General features: G+C 51.1%; 3 protein-coding genes across 4 annotated transcripts in view; 1 reads left to right on the top strand and 2 right to left on the bottom strand.

Moving 5' to 3' along the window:
* Positions 1 to 320: 320 nt before the first annotated feature.
* On the top strand, positions 321 to 18,582 carry LOC112816443 (cytochrome P450 4B1). 2 transcript variants are annotated; one of them, XM_025862934.2, is made up of 12 exons: positions 321 to 705; positions 10,234 to 10,375; positions 10,562 to 10,606; positions 11,154 to 11,281; positions 12,063 to 12,187; positions 12,483 to 12,634; positions 12,788 to 12,894; positions 13,836 to 14,026; positions 16,537 to 16,670; positions 17,474 to 17,538; positions 17,639 to 17,721; positions 18,150 to 18,582. In XM_025862934.2, exons 1-12 carry the CDS (start codon positions 418 to 420, stop codon positions 18,331 to 18,333), a joined length of 1,644 nt encoding a protein of 547 aa, XP_025718719.2. In that variant the 5' UTR covers positions 321 to 417; the 3' UTR covers positions 18,334 to 18,582. The 2 variants fall into 2 exon arrangements, with proteins under 2 accessions (XP_025718719.2, XP_025718720.2); XM_025862935.2 differs by lacking the exon at positions 10,562 to 10,606.
* Positions 2,819 to 4,004, bottom strand: LOC112816444 (transmembrane protein 69-like). Its single transcript, XM_025862936.2, has one exon. The coding sequence runs from the start codon at positions 3,857 to 3,859 to the stop codon at positions 3,110 to 3,112; it is 750 nt and encodes a 249-aa protein (XP_025718721.1). The 5' UTR covers positions 3,860 to 4,004; the 3' UTR covers positions 2,819 to 3,109.
* LOC141372018 (cytochrome P450 4A11-like) overlaps positions 15,717 to 18,588 on the bottom strand; it is an 11,162-nt gene continuing 8,290 nt past the window's right edge. Inside the window, exons 10-11 of the mRNA XM_073890474.1 lie at positions 17,195 to 17,279; positions 15,717 to 15,918 (exon numbers count right to left, since the gene is read on the bottom strand). Of these exons, the coding sequence (XP_073746575.1) occupies positions 17,255 to 17,279 (25 nt within the window). The 3' untranslated portion in view covers positions 15,717 to 15,918; positions 17,195 to 17,254. The remainder of the gene's footprint in view (positions 15,919 to 17,194; positions 17,280 to 18,588) is intronic.

Genomic DNA, 18,588 nt, shown 5'->3' with positions numbered 1-18,588 from the left:
AAACTGACGGTTTTAGAGGGTGGGGGGTGGGAGGATGGGTTAGCCCTGTAATGGGCATTAAGGAGGGCACGTACTGCATGGAGCACTGGGTGTTATATGAAAACAATGAATCATGGAACACTACATCAAAAACTAATGATGTAATGTATGTTGATTAACATAACAATAAAAATTATTTTTAAAAAAGCGGGCATCATTATGCTGATGATTACATCCAGAACTGCCTTTTGTTTTCTCCTCCAAGGAACCAAGGAGGCAGACCCATTGCCTGGTTTCTTTGAAGCCCACCACTTGGTGGCTTCAGCTGAGTTTTGGGAGGAGTCAGCCAGGCTGTCTCTCTGTGGCTTGTGACTTTTGGGGCTGCTGTCTCTGTCCTTTGGAGCTCAGCCCAGCCCGGGTTTTTGCTAGCTGCAGGGTATGCCTGGGGGTGGGGGCTGGCAGGGTGCCAGGGTCCACAGTATAAAGGAGCCGGAGGGTGGCAGGAGGTACGCCAGAGCCTTGGTGGCTGCAGCTCCAGCTCCAGCCATGGTTTCTGTCTTGTTCTCCTTGAGCCTTTCCCGTCTGGGCCTGTGGGCTGCTGGATTGATCTGGATCTTAGGCTTCTTCAAGCTCATCCGTCTGCTGTTGAGGAGGCAGATGCTGGCCAGGGCTATGGACAGTTTCCCAGGTCCCCCTACCCACTGGCTCCTCGGGCATGCTCATGAGGTATGTAGAGAGGAAGGGTTGGAGAAAGAAAACAGCTTCCTTTCCTTCAGAGAATCCAGCCTCATCCCCCCGGGGCCAGGGAGGGGGTCCCTATGCTTGGACAGGGGCCTGATGTCCTGAGGCCTATAGATTCCATCCAGCTTTCCCACCGGATCTCCCCCTTGACTCCTGCCTTCTGAGCTGGCCCTGGGAGCGGGAGCACTTGTAGCCCACTGATACCTTCTCGTCCTTCTTAGGCTCAAGATTCAGACCAAGTTCTGCTAAAGGCCCAGTGATAGCGTTGGGGAACCCCTCCCTCCCAGACAGTCCAGTAGAACTAGGCTATCTTGTTTAGAGCTTAAGCATCACCCTCTTTGTTCTGTCAGATATAAAGATTTTCAGTTTAAGAAAATAAAAGTGAGAGCAGAGATGAGTGCTATTACCTTAGAGCCCTCCCTGGAGCATCTAAGTGGTTGGTGCCCCCAAAGGTGGGGTTCTCTTTGCCATGTCTCTAGGCTGGCTCAGTGCCATGGCATCTTCCTGGGTTCAGATCCTGGCTTGATCTCCCGTTATCTTGGGGTGCTGGGGACCACCTTAGCACCCATTGTCAGAAACACCTCCAGCTCCCTGCCTCCATGGGATCTAGCCAAGAGCTTTCTGAACATAAGACAAGGGACACCTGTGCTGGAATCAACTGGGAGAAGCAGATTCCTTGGTCCCCAGTTCCTGGGGATTCTAATTAACAGATTGGAACTAGTGATCTGAATTTATTTATTTATTTTAATGAACATTTTTTCCCTTCCAGGTTTATCCATGTTGTTGCATACGGCAGAATTTCCTTCCTTAAATTAAAAAAAAAATTTTTAAGAACTAAGTGTAGTTATCATCTGTCACCATACAAAGTTATTATGATATTATTGAGTATATTCTCTAGGCTGTACTTTTCATCCCCATGACTGATTTATTTTATAACTGGAAGTTTGTACCTCTTAATCCCCCTCACCTATTTTGCCCATTCCTCTACTCCCCTTGCCCTCTGGAAACCACTAGTTTGTTCTCTATGTTTATGAGTCAGTTTCTCTCTCTCTCTCTTTTTTTTTTAGATTTCATATGGTGAAGTCATAGTGAAATCATATGGTATTTGTTTTTCAGATAGGAATCTGAATTTAAAAACCTCTCCAAGTGTTTTGCTGTGCATCTAGGTTTGGGAACCCAGGTATAGATGCCAGAGACTGAAGCTCTTACTCCGAATACCCTTTTCCCTTTCACTGTCTAGGGAATTGCCTCTCCTCCATGATTGATGCTGGGAATGAGCTTGACCTCCAGGAGAGAACTGCCCAGGCTCAATCTTGCCCCTACAAATAACTACCCTCTCAAGACGGCTTAGTAACCTACACGTATCCTGGAGAAACCCAGGAAAGGAAAAGTTGGGTTAGGGTGCTGAATCAGACCCAGGCCCTGCTCTCAAGGAGCCTACTGTCTATCGGGGAAAACAGACACCAGGGCCTTTCCTGCTTCAGGTTGGGTGGGATGCTTGCATCCAGGATCTTGCATCAGCCCCATGCTCTGTATCTCAGTATTTGTCCCATTGGGTTGTCATCCTCTGTTTACTTGTTCATCTTGCTCACTAGACCGTGACCTCTGGAGGATGGAGGTCTACTCTGAATCATCCCTGTACCCTCAGGGTCCAACATAAAGCCTGGCACAGAGTGGGCATCACTGAATGAACAAACAGTGAAAGTTGGGGAGTAGGGAGGGATCTTGATAAAGGAGGCAGTGAAGGAGAAGACAAGTGGAGAGACCAGGCAGGGTTCAGGAGAGGCTTTGCTAAATACAGAAGAGGGTCACGGGAAGCTTGAGATCTGACCTTAATGAGAGTGTGAGAGGCATTTAGGGAGAACTTCAGTCCCTTGCCTCTCATATCCCTCCACTACTACTTGCCTCCACCAAAGCTAAGCTTGTCCTCAGCCCATGGGCTTCTCTAGGACAGGGACCTTGCTCCCCTACCCCATGTCAGAGCTGGCTGCCCTCCTTTCCACAGATACCCTTCCCCCCTACCTTGAGAGTGTATAGAGGGCTTGCAACACAGCTTAGCTCTGGCTTCTTGGTTCTTTTTTTTTTTTTTTTTTTAAGGATTTCCATTTTTATTATTTTACATTCTTCAAAACAAGTAAAACATTAAAATGTATAATTCATAGACTAAAAACTGTAATCTAAAGTGAAAATGACTTGTTAGGGATTTTCAAACTGTTGTCAGGTAATTCCTATGAAATAAAGAAATGAAAAAAAATCTGTGAAGAAGAAATAAACATTGATGGAGGAAAAGAGCTGTTAAACAGGAGAAGTATAAAAAGGTGATGGCAAAATACAACCTTCCAAGGCTTATAGCCAACATGCTAACGTCATCTACAGAGTAGTTTTGTATTTATTCTACTTGAACAGGTCTCTTGGGTCCTTTCTCTGGATAAGTATCTTTAACTAATAAAGTGATTATCAATGAAAACAAGGCCACTAAAGTGACTACTATTTTAAGGGCTTTGAACCAATTGGGATAATGTGGCAAGAGAAAAAGTTCAATGTGTAATGCTATCCCCAAACCTATTATTACTGTGACTATAGCTTCACTGAGTCTTTCAGAAATAAGGAAGGCAAACCATGAAAACACAACAGGAGCTGTACTATTAGCTAAATTGAGGAAGTCTGGTTTGGCTGTACTACCTTCTGGCAGAGCAAAACCCCATCTGATCCCTCCCAAGAAAGATAGGAAACTGGCTCCATAAGCCATCTGAGTAAAAGCTAATAAGGGGATGTAAGTCTTTGTCATCACCATGACCAGTGGTGGAGCAACAAAGGGGATTAGTCCTGCCAGAGTTATGTATAATGCTGGCTTTGGGCTGTCAAGCAGGTAAGTGATGGTGCTTGCTGGCTTGGCTGGAGGTATTTCTTGCTTTTGCTTCTTAAAGCTGCATGGGGAAGTATGATAGTATTGTGTCTTCCTCATATACACTGGTAATGAAGAGAAAAACCAAGGCCTTGGAAACAAAGGGGTAAAGTTCTGCTGGTGACATGTCTTGAGAGAAAGTGTTTCTATTTTGCTGGCTCCTACTCGGACTGGGAAAGGGTACTTCAGCATCTTTGAAGATGCTTGAGAAAATTTCTGGATGAAATGAAGCATACCGGGTCCTACTGAAAGTCTTGCTCAGGAAGATGTCAGGCAGTTCTGATTAATGCGTTTTTACAGCTAAGTGGAGGAGCTGAATGAGAAGCATGTTGCAGTGTCGAACGGGGGTTGGAGAGATGAGTTGCAAGAACAGCCAGGTACTCACCTGGCTTCTTGGTTCTAACACGAGAATCTGGAGAGCCTTGGCACCGAGAAGCGCAGGCAACGGCTGGAGGGGAGGTTGTTCTTGGGCCTGAAAAGTTTCCTGGGGAACCACAAGGGGCCTGACACCTCTGCATTCCTCCAGGCTTTGTCACCTCTGCTCTGTCAGATCCACACCTAAGCCTGAGAAATGAGGAGGGTAGGGCTAGGACTTGTTTTTCCAAACAAAGATGAGGTTCCCAAAAGGCAAGGTATTTGCTTATGTTCACATAGTAGCTCAGGAACTGAGTCAAGGCTGGGCACAAGATTCGTGCCTTTTCATGCAGCACATGATCCATCTGTACAAAGTGACTGCAAGTTTGATTCCTAGCCTAGTGATGGTGGGAACAGGAAAAGAAAGGTGGTGGGGGGGGGCAGGGCAGAGCTGTCCATCAGGATTAACTTCTCCCTTCTTGTCTCTGGGAGCAGTCTCGGGGCCCTGGAAGCGTCTACCTATCATCCTCCTCAATTCTCAAAATGGGTCCCCTTGAGGTGGGGTCATGTCTTATTCTTCCAGGGTCTCCCGTCTTCTACTCTGGGGCCCAGAGAGGACTTTGCACATAGTAGGCACCCAGTCATGTTGTTGGCCTGAGGTTGGGAGGGGCCTGAGAATCAGGACTGTTGTCAGGGGAGGAGTGGAGAATGCCAGCTCCAAGCCCAGGAAACGTGATCCTCTGAGACTGAATAGGCCTCTTGCCTGGCCCCGCTCATCGCTGGGACAGTTCCCTTGACCTTGTGCTGTGGAGTGAGGAGCCCTGGCTTGCGGTCTGGGGCTCTGGCTCATTTCTATTCAGTAGACTTTGATGGAACTATGCTTCTGCTCTGTGCTTCCCTTTCCTCATCAACAGTATGGAGATAAGCATTTTTACCTTGTTGGGTTAGAAGAGGATCGAAAAAGATAAAGTATAGATAGGTACTTTGCAAACTGCCAGGCAGATGTCAGGTGCTAAATCCCTGTAGAGGGATTCTTCCTGCAAAACACTCTGAGGCATTTGTTTCCTTCATCCTCTTCTTTCCACCAAAACTAAACCCAGTCTGTGGGAGCCAGATTAGGTTTGTCTTTTCTCAAGCAACTTGCTGATCAACAACCCTGGGTCAGGCCCTCTTCTGGGGGCAGAGGATAGAGCAATAAGACTAGAGCCAGCCCTAGAGTGAGCCGGTCTGTAGGAGAGATGGATAACACAGCATGGTGTTCCAGACCCATAGGCCCAGGCAAGGGATGCTGAAGTGAGCCCGAAAGATGACTGCAGCAGTCCATGGAAGGAAGGAAGGAAGGAAGGAAGGAAGGACGGAAAGAAGGAAGGGTGGAGGACGCTACCTGTGCAGAGGCACAGGGGCACAGAGGCACAGAAAGAGCGTTGAGTGTGTAGGAATTTAATTTGTTCAACAAATATTTGTTTCTCAAGGTCTAATACATGACTGTGCTCATAGCTCTATACTTCTGGAGTGGTGAGAGGGAGAACAGACTGGAGAGGACAAAGCTAGAAGAAGATGTGGCAGATCACAAAGGACCTGGTAGGCCATGTCGAAAGTCTTTATTCTGAGTGCCTTAGGGAAACATTGAAGGGATTCAAGCCAGGGAGTGACAAGCTCAGATTTGTGAGGTAGAAAGATCACACTGGCTTTGGGATGGTGGCTAGGTTGGCAGAGGCCAAATAGGAGGTAGACAGAGCAGGACAGGCCTGAGGAAGCCATCCATGCAGATGTTAGTGGAGTGAACAGTGAGATGGGGAGGAGTAGGAGGTAGGGCAGGCTGTCCTGGCATTGTTGGCCCGGGAGAGGCAGGCGGATGTAAGGGTGTCAGTGAGGCCCCCTGCATGCACTAGGAAAGGGAGCCACAGGAGAGCTCTGGGAGCTTTGTTAAACTGTGGTATCAACACAGCTGGATCAGAGAAGAATTTGGAAAAGTCACCAAAAGAGAGAAAAGGACTCGTCGAGCCACAAGACTGGATGGTAACCAGGAGGAATGAATTTCTATGTCTAAGTGTAAAAATGTGGGGATCTGAGACCCAAGAAGAAAAGGCTCAGGGCTGACAGCACTTGTGTGTCTGGGCATAGGACCCTTGGGTTCTGGATTTGGAGAGTTTCCCAGGAAGTGCTCTATCTGGATTTGTTAGTTCTGGTTTGTTGATTCCAGGGTACAAGTCACTTGGTGGACCTGCAGGGGAGAGAGGCAGCCTCCTCAGGGCATTCCCTTTGGTTCTGCCCTAAATCCTGGGGAAAACTCCATTCCATGTTTCTGGCTGGTATCGGGGTGGATGGCGGTTCCATTCCTACATATGTGAGGAAAGGCAGATTTGGGGGGAAGACACACTGTGTTCATGTTTGAAAAGCCTGGGTCTGAGGGGCCAAGAAGCTGTCATGCCCAGATGTCCAGGGGATGGCTGGTCGTGTTTCCCGAGCTCAGGAGAAAGATAAACTGGGACACGCTGTCAGTTTTGGAAAGAGTCTCAGGTAGATGGCAAAGGAAACCATGGGAGTCAGTGAGAGCCTCCAGGGAGAAGGCACAGCATAAGAAGAGGCCCACGGCTGGATCTGGGGGAGCCTCAGTCTTTGATTTGGAAATAATGGATGAGGAGCAGCTGGATCAAGAGAGGTGGGAGGACATGGAGGACAGAGTTCAAAAAGAGGGGGACTTGACTGTGTCACAGCAGCTGGAAAGCCTCTGGGCTCACCCCCCAGGAGAGCGTTGGTCATATTAGCAAGAGCAGTATTGGAGAGGTGGGGACCGAGGAGGGAGGAAGTGAAACAGTGAGACCGTTCTTTTGAGACGTTATGAAACGTGGAGGAAACTGGGGTGTTAGCTAGAGGAGGGGGCAGAACCAAGGGAGGTCTTGTTTATTTAGTGAGAGAGACTTGAGCATGTTTCAAATGCAGATGGGAAGGAGCCAGTAGAGAGGATGGGACCTGTGATGTGGGAGAGAGAGGGGCTGACTGATGGGTGAGGTGCAAGAGGGGAAGGTTGGAATCCAAAAGGACTAGCCTTGGACAGGCCCTGGGCACCTCCTCTACTGGAACAGGAGGGAAGGTGGGGAGGCTGGGTGCAGGGCAGGTGGTCCTTCGGGTCTGATGGTTCACTTTTAGGGGCCTCTCGTCTGATGGTTTGTTTCCTCCGGGAAGTAGAGCAAGAATAATTTGCTGGGAGCAAGGAGCAGAGGGGTAGAGGGGACGGCTGAGGAAAGAGTAGTTTTTGAGAAGCAGAGTGGCCAATGCTACGGGGCTTTCTAGAAGGTGTTTCTGCCGATCTCTGCTCAAATGTCCCCAAAGAGAGGCCTTCCCTGACCCTCCCAACTCCCTGTCTATGGTAGCAGCCCTGCCCCTTACCCTGCTTTATTTTTGTCCTAGTGTTATTGCTACCTGAAATTATATTGCTGATGTATTATTTGCTTCCTGTTTATTTCCTTTCTCCGGCTTGGAACATGAGCTTGGGGAGGGCAAGACTTTGTCTGGTTCACTACGGTTCCCCCAGGAGCCAGCATCATGTCTGGCACTGAGAGTGGGTACTCCATGCCCACTTACTGAATGCATGAATGAACCCCTGGGAGATCCAACTCAGGGCAGCAAAACCACTCATGGGGGTGAGGACCAATGTCTGCATCCCTGTGGACTTGGGCACTTCTTGGGCCCATGCCCTCCTGCCTTCTTAAGTGTCTGGATGCTTTCCTGAGCTCCCCACAACCTGGTCATCCCTGGGGCTGGAGCTCATCCTTGGTGCCGAAGATAGGGAGGTGTTGGGCACATTGTATAGGCTTTGGAACTGAAAGACATGGACTTGTGAGGGTTGTGTGACTTTCGTAGGGCCCACCATCGCTTCTTAGCCAATGTGCGGCGGCTAGGAGAGTCATCGGGACCCGTGTTAGCCTCACCCAAAGGCCCTCTGCTCCTTCTCTTGAGCCAGGGGTCCCTTCTGAGTCACATGTATTCACTTGTACACTTGTGGTAGTACACTTGTCTCTGAAAGGGAGGATGGAGAATGAAGTTGCCTATTTGTCACTAGGATTGGGAGGAAATCATCTGTCTGCCCCTTGGAGCTCCCAGTGGCTCCCTCCAGGCTCCCAATGGCTCTCTGCTTTACCCCATAGAGTTTGTGTAAAGGGAGCCCATTTTTTAAAACTGATTTTTTATGGTTATTTCAGAGATGCCGCCTCATCTCAGCTGTTGTTGGTTCCTCCCGGTAGTTGCTCCTCACGCTTCAGCTTTGGATACACGGCTTTGCGGCCCTTGACACTGGCTGGGGCTTATGCACACGCTGAGTGCTGCTCAATTTTGTGGGGAGGGGCAGTGCCCACAAGGTGGGATAAGGGAGGACTGAGACTAGAGCACCCACGGGCACCTACGGGTGTCCATCCCGGAGGGGAGCAGATCCGGGGAATCCCAGGACGTCCCTGGTCAGTGGGAGCCCAGGAGGCCCCAGAAAGCAGGGTGGACCCTAACGGACAAGGCCACATGCACTTACCAGGTTTCCAGGGGAACGGAGATGGGGGGTATAACCCAAGCTCAGCTTCCCATGTGACTTGGGACAAGGTTAGGTTAATCCTTTACCCAGAGGTGGAAGTAGCTTAGGGAATGTTCAGAGCGAATTCTTTAGTGCAGTGTGGGGGCATTTGGAAGTAGGATATGGCAGGAGATGCGGGGAGGAGGAAGATGTTGGGGAAAGGTAGACTAGAAGGGGAGGGAACGTCGAGTCAAGGGCTTACCTTGTGCAGGATCCAGTGCCAAGCCCATCCATACAACGTATCAGCGAAGGGCTTTAAACGCCGCGTGACCTCAACTAATAACACGTGCCCTGCATGATTTAATTAATGTCAAAATAATCTTATAAGGTAAGTTATCATCCCCATTTTACCGATGAGAAGAGTAAGATTCAGAGAGCCTAAAGATCTTGTCCAAGTTCACACATCTAAAAAATAGAGGAAATCAATATTCAAATGCAGATCTTCCAAGCTCCAAAGATTGCAGGCTGTGAAGTCAACTTTCCTGGGTTCACATCCCAGCTCTCTTATCAGTCATGACTCTACCTCCTCATAAACTCTAGAGCTCAGACCTTATTCTGAGACCGACGGGAAAGCCACAGACGGGTTTTAAGTGTATCTCTGAAAGACTCCCTCTGAATAGGGGAAAATGGGTAAATAAATAATGGTACATAACTACAGTGGAACACTGCAATTAAAGTAATTAAAAATATCGAAGGGCAGTTAAATGCACTAGTTTGACAAGAAGGACAAGATACATTAAATGAAAAACAACACCGGTTTCATCAAAGTATTTAGTGTATACTCCATTTACGGGAAACACCGCTGGGTGAGTAGATGTGGTGAGAAAACCCACCAAAGAGCACACACTACCCTCTGGATGATCTCCAGCCTCATCTCAGGCCACCGTCCCCCCAGGTGGCAGCTTCTGGATGACACCACTACTTTTTCCTGCCCCGGAGCTTTGGTGCTTGTTGTTTGCTCTACCGGGAATGCTGTCCCTTGCTCCTTGCACTACCAGCTGCTTGTCATCCTCCGGGTTTCACCTTGAATGTCCTCTCCAACCAGGGGCCATCCCCGATCTCCCTCTCTAAGCAGATTCTCCCTGCTAGTCTCTCTCATAGCACTGTCTGCTTCCTTCTTAGCACTAACTACTGGGTGTATTCACACTCCTTGATGGTTTAGTTGAATATAATTGGTCTGCCCCCCATGGAATGAAAGGGTAGGACCAGGTCTGCCTCATGCCCTGAGACGTGTAGACAGTACCCTGCACATAATAGGTCCTCAAGAAAAATGTGTCCAGTGACGTAACAGGGGCAGAATTGAGCAGATTTCTGCATTGCACAGCAAGCTGGTGTTACCACTCTCGTGAAAACAGCTTTAATGCCAAAAGAAATCTCTTTCTCGGAGCAGCATAGATAGAGGGCTGATGACAGGAACCAGATGGAAGCAGGCTGGCCAGCTTGTGGTTGTTGAGCTCACCCAGGTACAGCAAGAGGGTGGCTTGGACTTATAGTGGTGTCTCTGGGGCTGGAGAGGGGCTCACCCCAGGGACATACGTATAGGACTGTGACTGGCTGGGAGAGGGATGCAGGAGGAGGGAAGGACGCTCCCAGGGTCTGTCTGGGCAGCCCCCTGCCTTCCTTGCTCAGGAACTTAGGGCCTGGCTGGTGACAGTGTGTTCCTGAGTATCGTGGTCTTGTGTCACCATTTCAGATCCAGCGGACAGGGAGCCTGGACAGGGTGGTGTCCTGGGCCCACCAGTTCCCTTATGCCCACCCACTCTGGGTTGGACCGTTCCTTGGCTTCCTGAACATCTATGAGCCCGACTATGCCAAAGCTGTGTACAGCCGAGGGGGTGAGGACTCCCAGGAGAGGGTGGGGCTCCCTGAGAGCAAAGGGCTCAGGGTTCCAAGCGGGAAGGAATCCTGGGGCCTGCACCTTAAGTCTGGGCACCTGAGGTCCTATTGATCCTGTTGATCAATAAGCCTCCTCTGGGCTTCTGCTTGTTTCTGTATGACCCGATCTTATCTTTCGCCTACAGATCCTAAGGCTGCGGATATGTATGACTTCTTCCTCCAGTGGATTGGTGAGTGGACACCTGCCTTCCCTGTCCTTGGTGCCAGGTTACCAGGATCCTTCCCTGTCCCATCGCTCTCTGCCTTGTGCTCCCTCAGTCTGTTATCTCATCTGGGACCACCTGGCTCCCAAGTGTCCCTCCTAAGCTTAGCTGCCCTGTGGGGAGACAGGGGAAGAGGCAAGAGAGCTCCCAGCTGGCTCGGGACGTGGGGTTCTGGTACCTTCTCCTCTTGGGTATACCTTCTTCCCTAGAAAGGCAGAGCCAGGGCTCTGGAAGTTACGTGAGTGTGAGGAAGAGCTTTCTGGAATCGGCAGCGCTGGAGTGGGATCCCAGGAGATTGTATCGGTGGTGTGGGCCAGGCAAAAGCCTGAGGAGGGGAGCGGTGGTAGGGCCAGGGCTGGTGTCGCCAGAGGCTGCAAGGCTGGGTGGCTGGAAGGCAGAGCTGGGTTTGGACGTGCAACCGGGCAAGGAGGACTGGGGTGGGCGCCCCAGGCTGCCAGGGGCGGGGCAGGGCTGCGTGCACTGGCCAGCTTTCCCTCTGCCATCTCTTCCCCAGGGAAAGGCCTATTGGTGCTCCAAGGGCCCAAGTGGTATCAGCACCACAAGCTGCTCACACCTGGCTTCCACTACGATGTGCTGAAACCCTACGTGGCTGTGTTCGCCAACTCCACGCACGCTATGCTGGTGAGCTCCCAGTGCCAGGCTCCTGGAGGCTGAGGCTGCTGCACCAGCCCCTCCCACCTCCAGTTTTCCATGGGGAAGGGCCATGAGGAGATTTGCTAAGTTCGAGGCCCGTTCTGCCTGCAGTTGCAGTGCCAAGCCTTGCTGTACCCGACACCAGGTGCTGAGGTTCCAAGTGGCCGGGCAGCCCTGCCCTTATGTCTACTGGGAGACCCAGGCCTCCCTCTTCTAGGTTGAAGGCCTCTGTGAGGCCCCAGTAAGGCTCCTCCTGTAGCAGCCTGGAGGGAGGCCTATATTTGAGAATATTAGAAAGGTCGTCCACATCTGAGAAGCGCTTCCTCCTCTTTGTCTGCCTACCACAACTGCCTAAAATAATGTCGTTAGCAACTCAGCTCTGAAAGGGATGCCAAAGGTCAGGGCTCAGGCTCTGAGTCTCAGGTCTGGGTCATCCCCAGAAGTTACCCGGGCTCGTCAGTCCCCTTGCAGAAAACTCCTCCCCAGCATCCCTGCAGGCCTGATCGTGTACAGGCTGTGCTGGGAAGATCCCCACCTCTCAGCTCTCCTCTTCCCTGAGGTAGGCTGCCTGGCTCAGGGTCTGTGTGTGCTGTGCGGGCCTGCCTTCCTGGCCCACCCTAGCCTGAAGCCCTTGCCTCCACATTCCAGCGGGGCGGAGGCCAGGCCAGGGACTTGGTGCATGGGGGAAAGGACAGGTTGTTGGTCCTTGAGGGCAGGGGTTCAGTGCCCAGCTGACCCCCTGACATTACCCTCCATCTCTGCGCTCCAGGACAAGTGGGAGGAAAAGGCTCATGAGGATAAGAGCTTTGACATCTTCTGTGATGTGGGCCACATGGCACTGGACTCACTCATGAAGTGCACCTTTGGCAAAGGAGACGGCGGTCTGGGCCACAGGTCGGGGGGTACTTGGGGCTGACCACCGTCTCCACCCAGGCCAGCTCAGAGGACAGTTGGCAGGACTCCAGGGCCCTGGTCTGAGAGGTTATGGGGTCCTGCCCTAGGGAGCTCCAGCTTGGGCGGGGGGTAGGGGGAGCTGGGCCTTGCCCATGGTGGGGAGACAAATTCTGCCTTTGGTGGGGAGGCTTAATGGCAGGGAGAGGGAGGGCAGGAAGCACTGTGGTTGGGGAGAGCCCCAGGCTCTGCCGTGGGTCAGGGTCTGAGCCCTCCTCCCTGCTCTTCTGCTGTGCAGGGGCAGTAGCTACTACTCGGCCATTAGTGAACTCACTCTGCTGATGCAGCAGCGCACTGAGTCCTTCCAGTACCATAACGACTTCATCTACTGGCTCACCCCACATGGTCGCCACTTCTTGCGGGCCTGCCAGGCAGCCCACGACCACACAGGTGGGCCTTTACCGCCGGGCCCACCCATAGGAAGTCCAGGGCCTAGTCTAGCCCCTTCAGGCCCCTCTGGGACCTCTGCCATTGCAGGATCTCTGTCCCCCTTTGGGTAGAGGATGGGTCCCCAGGCAATGACAGTCTGTGCTTATGGCCCAGACCAAGTCATCAGGGAACGAAAGGCAGTCCTGCAGTTTGAGAAAGAGCAGCAGAAGATCCAGAGCCAGAGGCACCTGAACTTCCTGGACATTCTTCTGGGGGCTCAGGTGAGTGAGGACACATTTGGCCACCCCCAACTGAGAACTTGTCCCAGAGGGCTCTTCAGACCATTTCCCTGGGACAGGGCTCACTGGACAGCAGCAGGGGCTGTTAAGCATTTCCCTCCTTTTTCCCCAGCAAATAGGACCTGCCCCTTGTCTTTGACAAAGCACATCAACAAAGGCTCAGAGATGGCAAGGTGCCGCTTTTGGCTGGCTGTGGCACTGGGGCAAGATGTAGGGAGGCCAGGTCACATGCTAGAAGTCCTAAAGACCAATTCTAGACTTCTTTTGTTTTTCTTAGAGAGGGAGAGGAGGGTAGAGGTGGGGGGAGGGGCAGAGGGAGAGGGAGAGAAAGAATCCTAAGCAGGCTCTACGCCCAGCACAGAGCGGGATGCGGGTTCCATCTCACCACCCTGAGATCATGACCTGAGCCAAAATCAACCGACTGAGCCATGCAGGTGCCCACCAATCCTAGACTTCTAAGACTGAAGACTCTTAGAATCTTAGATGTCATTCATTCATTCCGTCATTCATTCATTCCTTTATTCATCCACTCTCCAAACTCACTAACCCCTACCCTGTGTTAGTTCCCATGCAGAAGATGAGAAAGACCTGGCTTTGCCTTCCGGATATTTACAGTCTAGTGGAGGAGACAGGAGGTGGTCTTTGACAATGACCTCTCCTCTGCCAGGTGGCATTCTGAGCAGAATTGACAGTTAGGGCTGGGTAAGGTCACAGGTTGCTTGGACAGAGGGATCAGGGAAGGTTTCCTGCAGTAGGAGGCATCCAAGCTGTGCCTGGGAGGACTGATAGGAATCTAGGGAAGGTCTCAAACACCAGCCTGAGAAGGAGCTTTCCTTCCCTCCCTCGGACCTTCATGTTATGAGGTCTTCTTGATACCTGTCTCACATGCCTTGGGCTGTCCCATCATGCCTTCCCTAACCCAGGATGAAAATGGGATCAAGTTGTCAGACGCAGGTCTCCGGGCTGAGGTGGACACATTCATGTTTGAAGGCCATGACACCACCACCAGTGGCATCTGCTGGTTTCTCTACTGCATGGCCCTGCACCCTGAGCACCAGCATTGTTGTCGGGAGGAGGTCTGTGAGATCCTTGGGGACCGGGATTCCTTCCAGTGGTGAGTGAGGCTGCCAGTGAGCCCAGTCTGTCCTTCTTCCCTGTCCCAGGGATGCACTGTGCCTGTGCTCCCCAGTGTCATCTTCAGGTGATGCAGGGCCATCCTGGAAACCAGGTGAGGGTGGTGGCAGTTGTCTTGTTCCCTCCAGTGCTGTGGCTTTTGGGGGGACCTCTGTGGATACACCCCTGAGCCCATTCTCCCACAGTGGAGCTCTTTTCAGGTGTCAGCCTCCTGTTGACACCTCATAGATAGGAATCCGGGTGACTTCCCCAGATTCCTATCTGTCTTCCCAGGCACAGCTTGGATGCCTCCTACTCCAGGAAACCTTCCCTGATCCCTCTGCCCAAGTGATCTGTGACCTTTTTGTGTGTTGATTTCTTCTGCTGGTAGAACCTGACTGCCCCTCTGGGTTGCTAGATGGAACAGTGGGCGGTGGGAGAGAGAGAGAGAGGAGGGAATTGGGCAAGAATATAGACGGGAGGGGCGCCTGGGTGGCTCAGTCATTAGGCGTCAGCCTTCGGCTCAGGGTCCTGGGATCGAGCCCCGCGTCGGGCTCCCCGCTCAGTGGGAAGCCTGCTTCTCCCTCTCCCACTCCCCCTGCTTGTGTTCCTGCTCTCGCTATCTCTCTCTCTGTCAAATAAATAAATAACATCTTTAAGAAAAAAAAAGAATATAGCTGGGGTACCTGGGGAGCCGACCACCCCCCCCACCCCCTGGCCAACCTGCTTTTGGATGGCCATGTGCCGCCTCTAGACTCCTCTGGTGAAGAAGAAAAGGCTGTTTTCCAAACTCCATCCCTTAAAATCTTTCGATTGTTCTCTGTTTCTTGGTTCAAATTTGAACTCATTGACATGACACCGACTGATGCTGACCTCTCGGGAGCGTGCTTGATCTCTGGGACTCCCCTGCAGTCCCTTCTTTCCCTACGTCCTCCCCTCAGGCCTTGGCCTCCCGTCACACACCTGACCTTTCTCTCTGGCTCCTGTGTTACCCTCCAGTATAGGGTTAGGTACACAACACAGCACAGAAAAGGCTCAGTCGATGCGAGAGATTTTGGATTCACCTGAGGGAGACTGACCTTTAATTTCAGGATCTGAGATCTGACGTCTCCACCACCCGTTTTTATTGGCCGGATGTTGGAAACCTCCCAGTGTGTCCAGCCAACTGCCAGTGCTTCTGGGGTTGCGTGTGGGGAGAGGAGGAGAAGGAGCTAACGTGCTGCCTGCCCTTGGGATGTTTTTAGAAAGGCAAACTCAACAACCAAAAATCTAGGGAAAACCACAGAATGAAGTAAGACTGAGAAGCCCTGTGTTGAGAGCAGAGGACTCAGAAGGGATGGAGCTTGAGCTGGCTTTCCAAGGAGGGGTGAAACTCAGATAAGCCAAGGAAGAGAGAAATGGGCATTCCAGATTAGGTAAGGACAGGAACACCGCCGGCAGGCAGGGTATTAACATATTTATCTATGTTATTTTCACTTCATTTCATCTAGAACTTGAAGCAACTTCAAGGACACTTACTCAATACTATAGTAAAACACAAAGGAAAGAACGAGTCCTGGTGTATAATACTTTGTTAATGCTAATTGAAAATCTCTTCTCCCAGTTTGTAACCTGGCATTTCATCTCCTCTACGGTGTCTTTTTTAAGATTTTATTTATTTATTTTGGAAAGAACTGAGTGAGTGAGAGAGAAAGAGAGAGCACAAGGAGCAAGAGAGGCAGAGGGAGAGGGAGAAGCAGACTCCCTGCTGAGCAGGGAGCCTGATGTGGGGCTTGATCCTGGGATCACGACGTGAACTGAAGGCAGATGCTTAACCAACTGAGCCACCCAGGCATCCCTCTAAGGTGTCTTTTGATGAATACAAGTTCCCAGTTTTCATAAAGTCAAGTATATCTAAAAAAAAAAAAAATTGAAGACTAGGTGGAAAAGCCGTAGGGTTTGGGGCTCTGTAACAAAGTGCTGCTCAATAGTTATGACTGGACCACATTTGGGACTGAGTTTCCTGGTGGCAAAGGGGAAAAAAGAAACATAATTTTTGTTTTTCACCTGAGCTTGTCATTGTTTATGCACTTATTAGTTCATTCAACCAATGTATATCAGCCCCTGTTTTTTTCTACCTCAGTTCCATAGGGGAAACCAAGTGGAACCTAAAGAATTATTCCTTGTGGTATTCTGTGGGGCCTTACGAGACACAGGAGTGACTCTGTCTTGATGGCTGGGTGCACATACAGCTCTAGGGTCCTGTGTCTTCCCTTCCTAGCAGCGAAGGTGAGGGAGAGATGGAGAAAAATGGAGCCAGAGAAAAAGAAAAAAAAAAAAAAGGAAAACTGGAGCCAGAGAGTCGGAGTGGCTACCCCATGTCCAATCTGGTCTGGGCACTTGGAGCACTTGTGTCCTTCTCACTATTGGATGTGTGATGGTGGTTAAGAGGGGAAGTGGGGCTGGAGGCTGCCTTCCCGTGGACGTCCCTTGCTCCCCATCCCCAGAAAGGTCTGGTTGTACTGCTGGCAGGGATGATCTGGGGAAGATGACCTACTTGACCATGTGCATCAAGGAGAGCTTCCGCCTCTACCCACCCGTGCCCCAGGTGTACCGCCAGCTCAGCAAGCCTGTCAACTTTGTGGATGGCCGCTCCCTACCAGCAGGTGAGTTGGAGTGGATTTGGGGGTGGAACTGGAGTCCTTGTGGATGTTTCTCTGATAGTCTCTGTGCCTTTGGTCAAATCTTTGCACCAGTGGGGAAGAGCTCAGGCTTTGTGTTTGGCCTGGGTCCAAATCCTGGTTCTACAATGGATGGGTAAATCCTTCTACCTCGAGCCTCTGTTTCCTCTTTTGTAAAATGGGGGTAAGAAGAGTATTTGCCTGACAAGGTTGTTGTCAGGATTAAAGAGACAGTATTTATCAGGGCTGTCATGTACCACCATGTAGGTTGTGCCCTGAACAACTTCAGGAGGCACCATTCACATAGACTATGATGATGTGTGGTACACGACCTATACAACTGTATGTAGTAGCTTTGTAAGGAGTGTTTAACTCTGTATCTGGCACACAACACGCACCCAGTGAACGGTAGATGTATATGTTACTATTAATAGCGTAACGTCATGAACAGCAACTTCCTTCAATTATTTGAAAGCACAAAGTGTTGTAATAGACCTTGCCTGTCCTACCTCACAGTGAGGTAGGTTCAGTCCTCCTTTTTTTCTCTCACCATTCCAGAAATGTCTGTGTTAGGTGCTGTGTCCGGTGCTGGGCCTAGAGGAAGTAGATATGATGATCATCAAAAGCACTTTGATGTCATGAGGGTGGTCATGAACCCTCAATCACTGGCAATGCTCAGGCAGGGGCTGGTGCCCAGTTAGGAGGACACTAGGGATTCTGGCCCTGTGATGAGGTGGGTGAGGCTATCTCAGGACCACCTAGGTACAAGGCCTTTGCTCTGCCCACAGGCAGCCTGATCTCTCTGCACATCTATGCCCTCCATAGGAACAGCGCAGTGTGGCCTGACCCTGAGGTACCACGTCCCTGGGCCTGGAGGTCAGATGGGGTGGGAGGCTATGGAGATCACCCTTCCCAGGGCCTGGCAGATATTTAAGCAAGGCTTGTCCTCTCAGGTCTTTGACCCTCTACGCTTTTCCCCTGAGAATGTGGCCACACGCCACCCCTTCGCCTTCATGCCCTTCTCTGCTGGGCCCAGGTAAGGAGAGGCCCAACATCCCCAGGCCCCCAGGACTGGGGAGGGGAGAATGGAGGATGTTGTGGGGAAAGCATCATTTGGGAAACTCTGTGGTAAGGGGGCTGCCACTGGGTTTTTGATGATCCTAAAGTGAGGGAAGTTCCAGGGATCTTCTTCTTGCCATTAGCATATTCATGTCCCTGGCGGGTGGTGGGCTGGCTGAGTCATTCCAAGAGAGGCCCCCAAACCGGAATTCCCAATGTGAATCTACTCAGTCTGGGACCCTCACTGTGCTCCCAAGATCTGTTTCCTAAGCCACAGCTCAATCAACCGATCAGCTAATTATTCATCCACAAACAGTTATTGGTTTTTGTTGGCCACTAAGAACCCTGGATTTGCTCACTCTGGACACCCCATCGCCTGATACCACCTTGTGCTACTCACGGTAGGAACTGCATTGGGCAGCAGTTTGCCATGAATGAGATGAAGGTGGTCACGGCCCTCTGCTTGCTCCGCTTTGAGTTCGCCCTGGACCCCTTGCGGCCCCCCATCAAGATGCCCCAGCTGATCCTGCGCTCCAAGAATGGCATCCACCTCCGCCTGAAATCACTGCGCCCAGGCTCTGGGAAGTAGCTCTGCAGAGAATAGGGTCCCAGACACCCAGACACTGCCCTCCCAAGGCTAGATTTTAGAATAGCTGTGGCTCCCTGTCTTTGGGAGGCTTGTAGTTTAGATGGGGAGCAGGCACCCACATAAACAAGCACCTGGAGGGCAGTGCCATGCAAGCATGTATGTCTGGAAATGCTTCGTATACATGTATTCTAGAGCTCATCCATTCATTCCACAAACACGCGTTGAGCACCTACTTGCTTCTAGAATCTTCCTTTC

This window comes from Callorhinus ursinus, unplaced genomic scaffold, assembly GCF_003265705.2.
Source record: "Callorhinus ursinus isolate GAN/ISIS: 27379988/994484 unplaced genomic scaffold, GSC_fseal_2.0 scaffold326, whole genome shotgun sequence".
Taxonomy (NCBI): Eukaryota; Metazoa; Chordata; class Mammalia; order Carnivora; family Otariidae; genus Callorhinus; species Callorhinus ursinus.
The sequence above is the reverse complement of the archived record's forward strand: the minus strand, read 5'-3'. Positions and strand labels throughout refer to the sequence as shown.

Bases quoted from the DNA above. Each gene is read 5' to 3' on its own strand.
- LOC112816443 (XM_025862934.2), top strand. From the start codon at position 418: ATGCCTGGGGGTGGGGGCTGGCAGGGTGCCAGGGTCCACAGTATAAAG. The intron at 10,607-11,153 runs GTGAGTGGACAC...TCTCTTCCCCAG, and splicing joins CTTCTTCCTCCAGTGGATTG to GGAAAGGCCTATTGGTGCTC. The intron at 14,027-16,536 runs GTGAGTGAGGCT...TACTGCTGGCAG, and splicing joins GACCGGGATTCCTTCCAGTG to GGATGATCTGGGGAAGATGA.
- LOC112816444 (XM_025862936.2), bottom strand. From the start codon at position 3,859: ATGCTTCATTTCATCCAGAAATTTTCTCAAGCATCTTCAAAGATGCTG.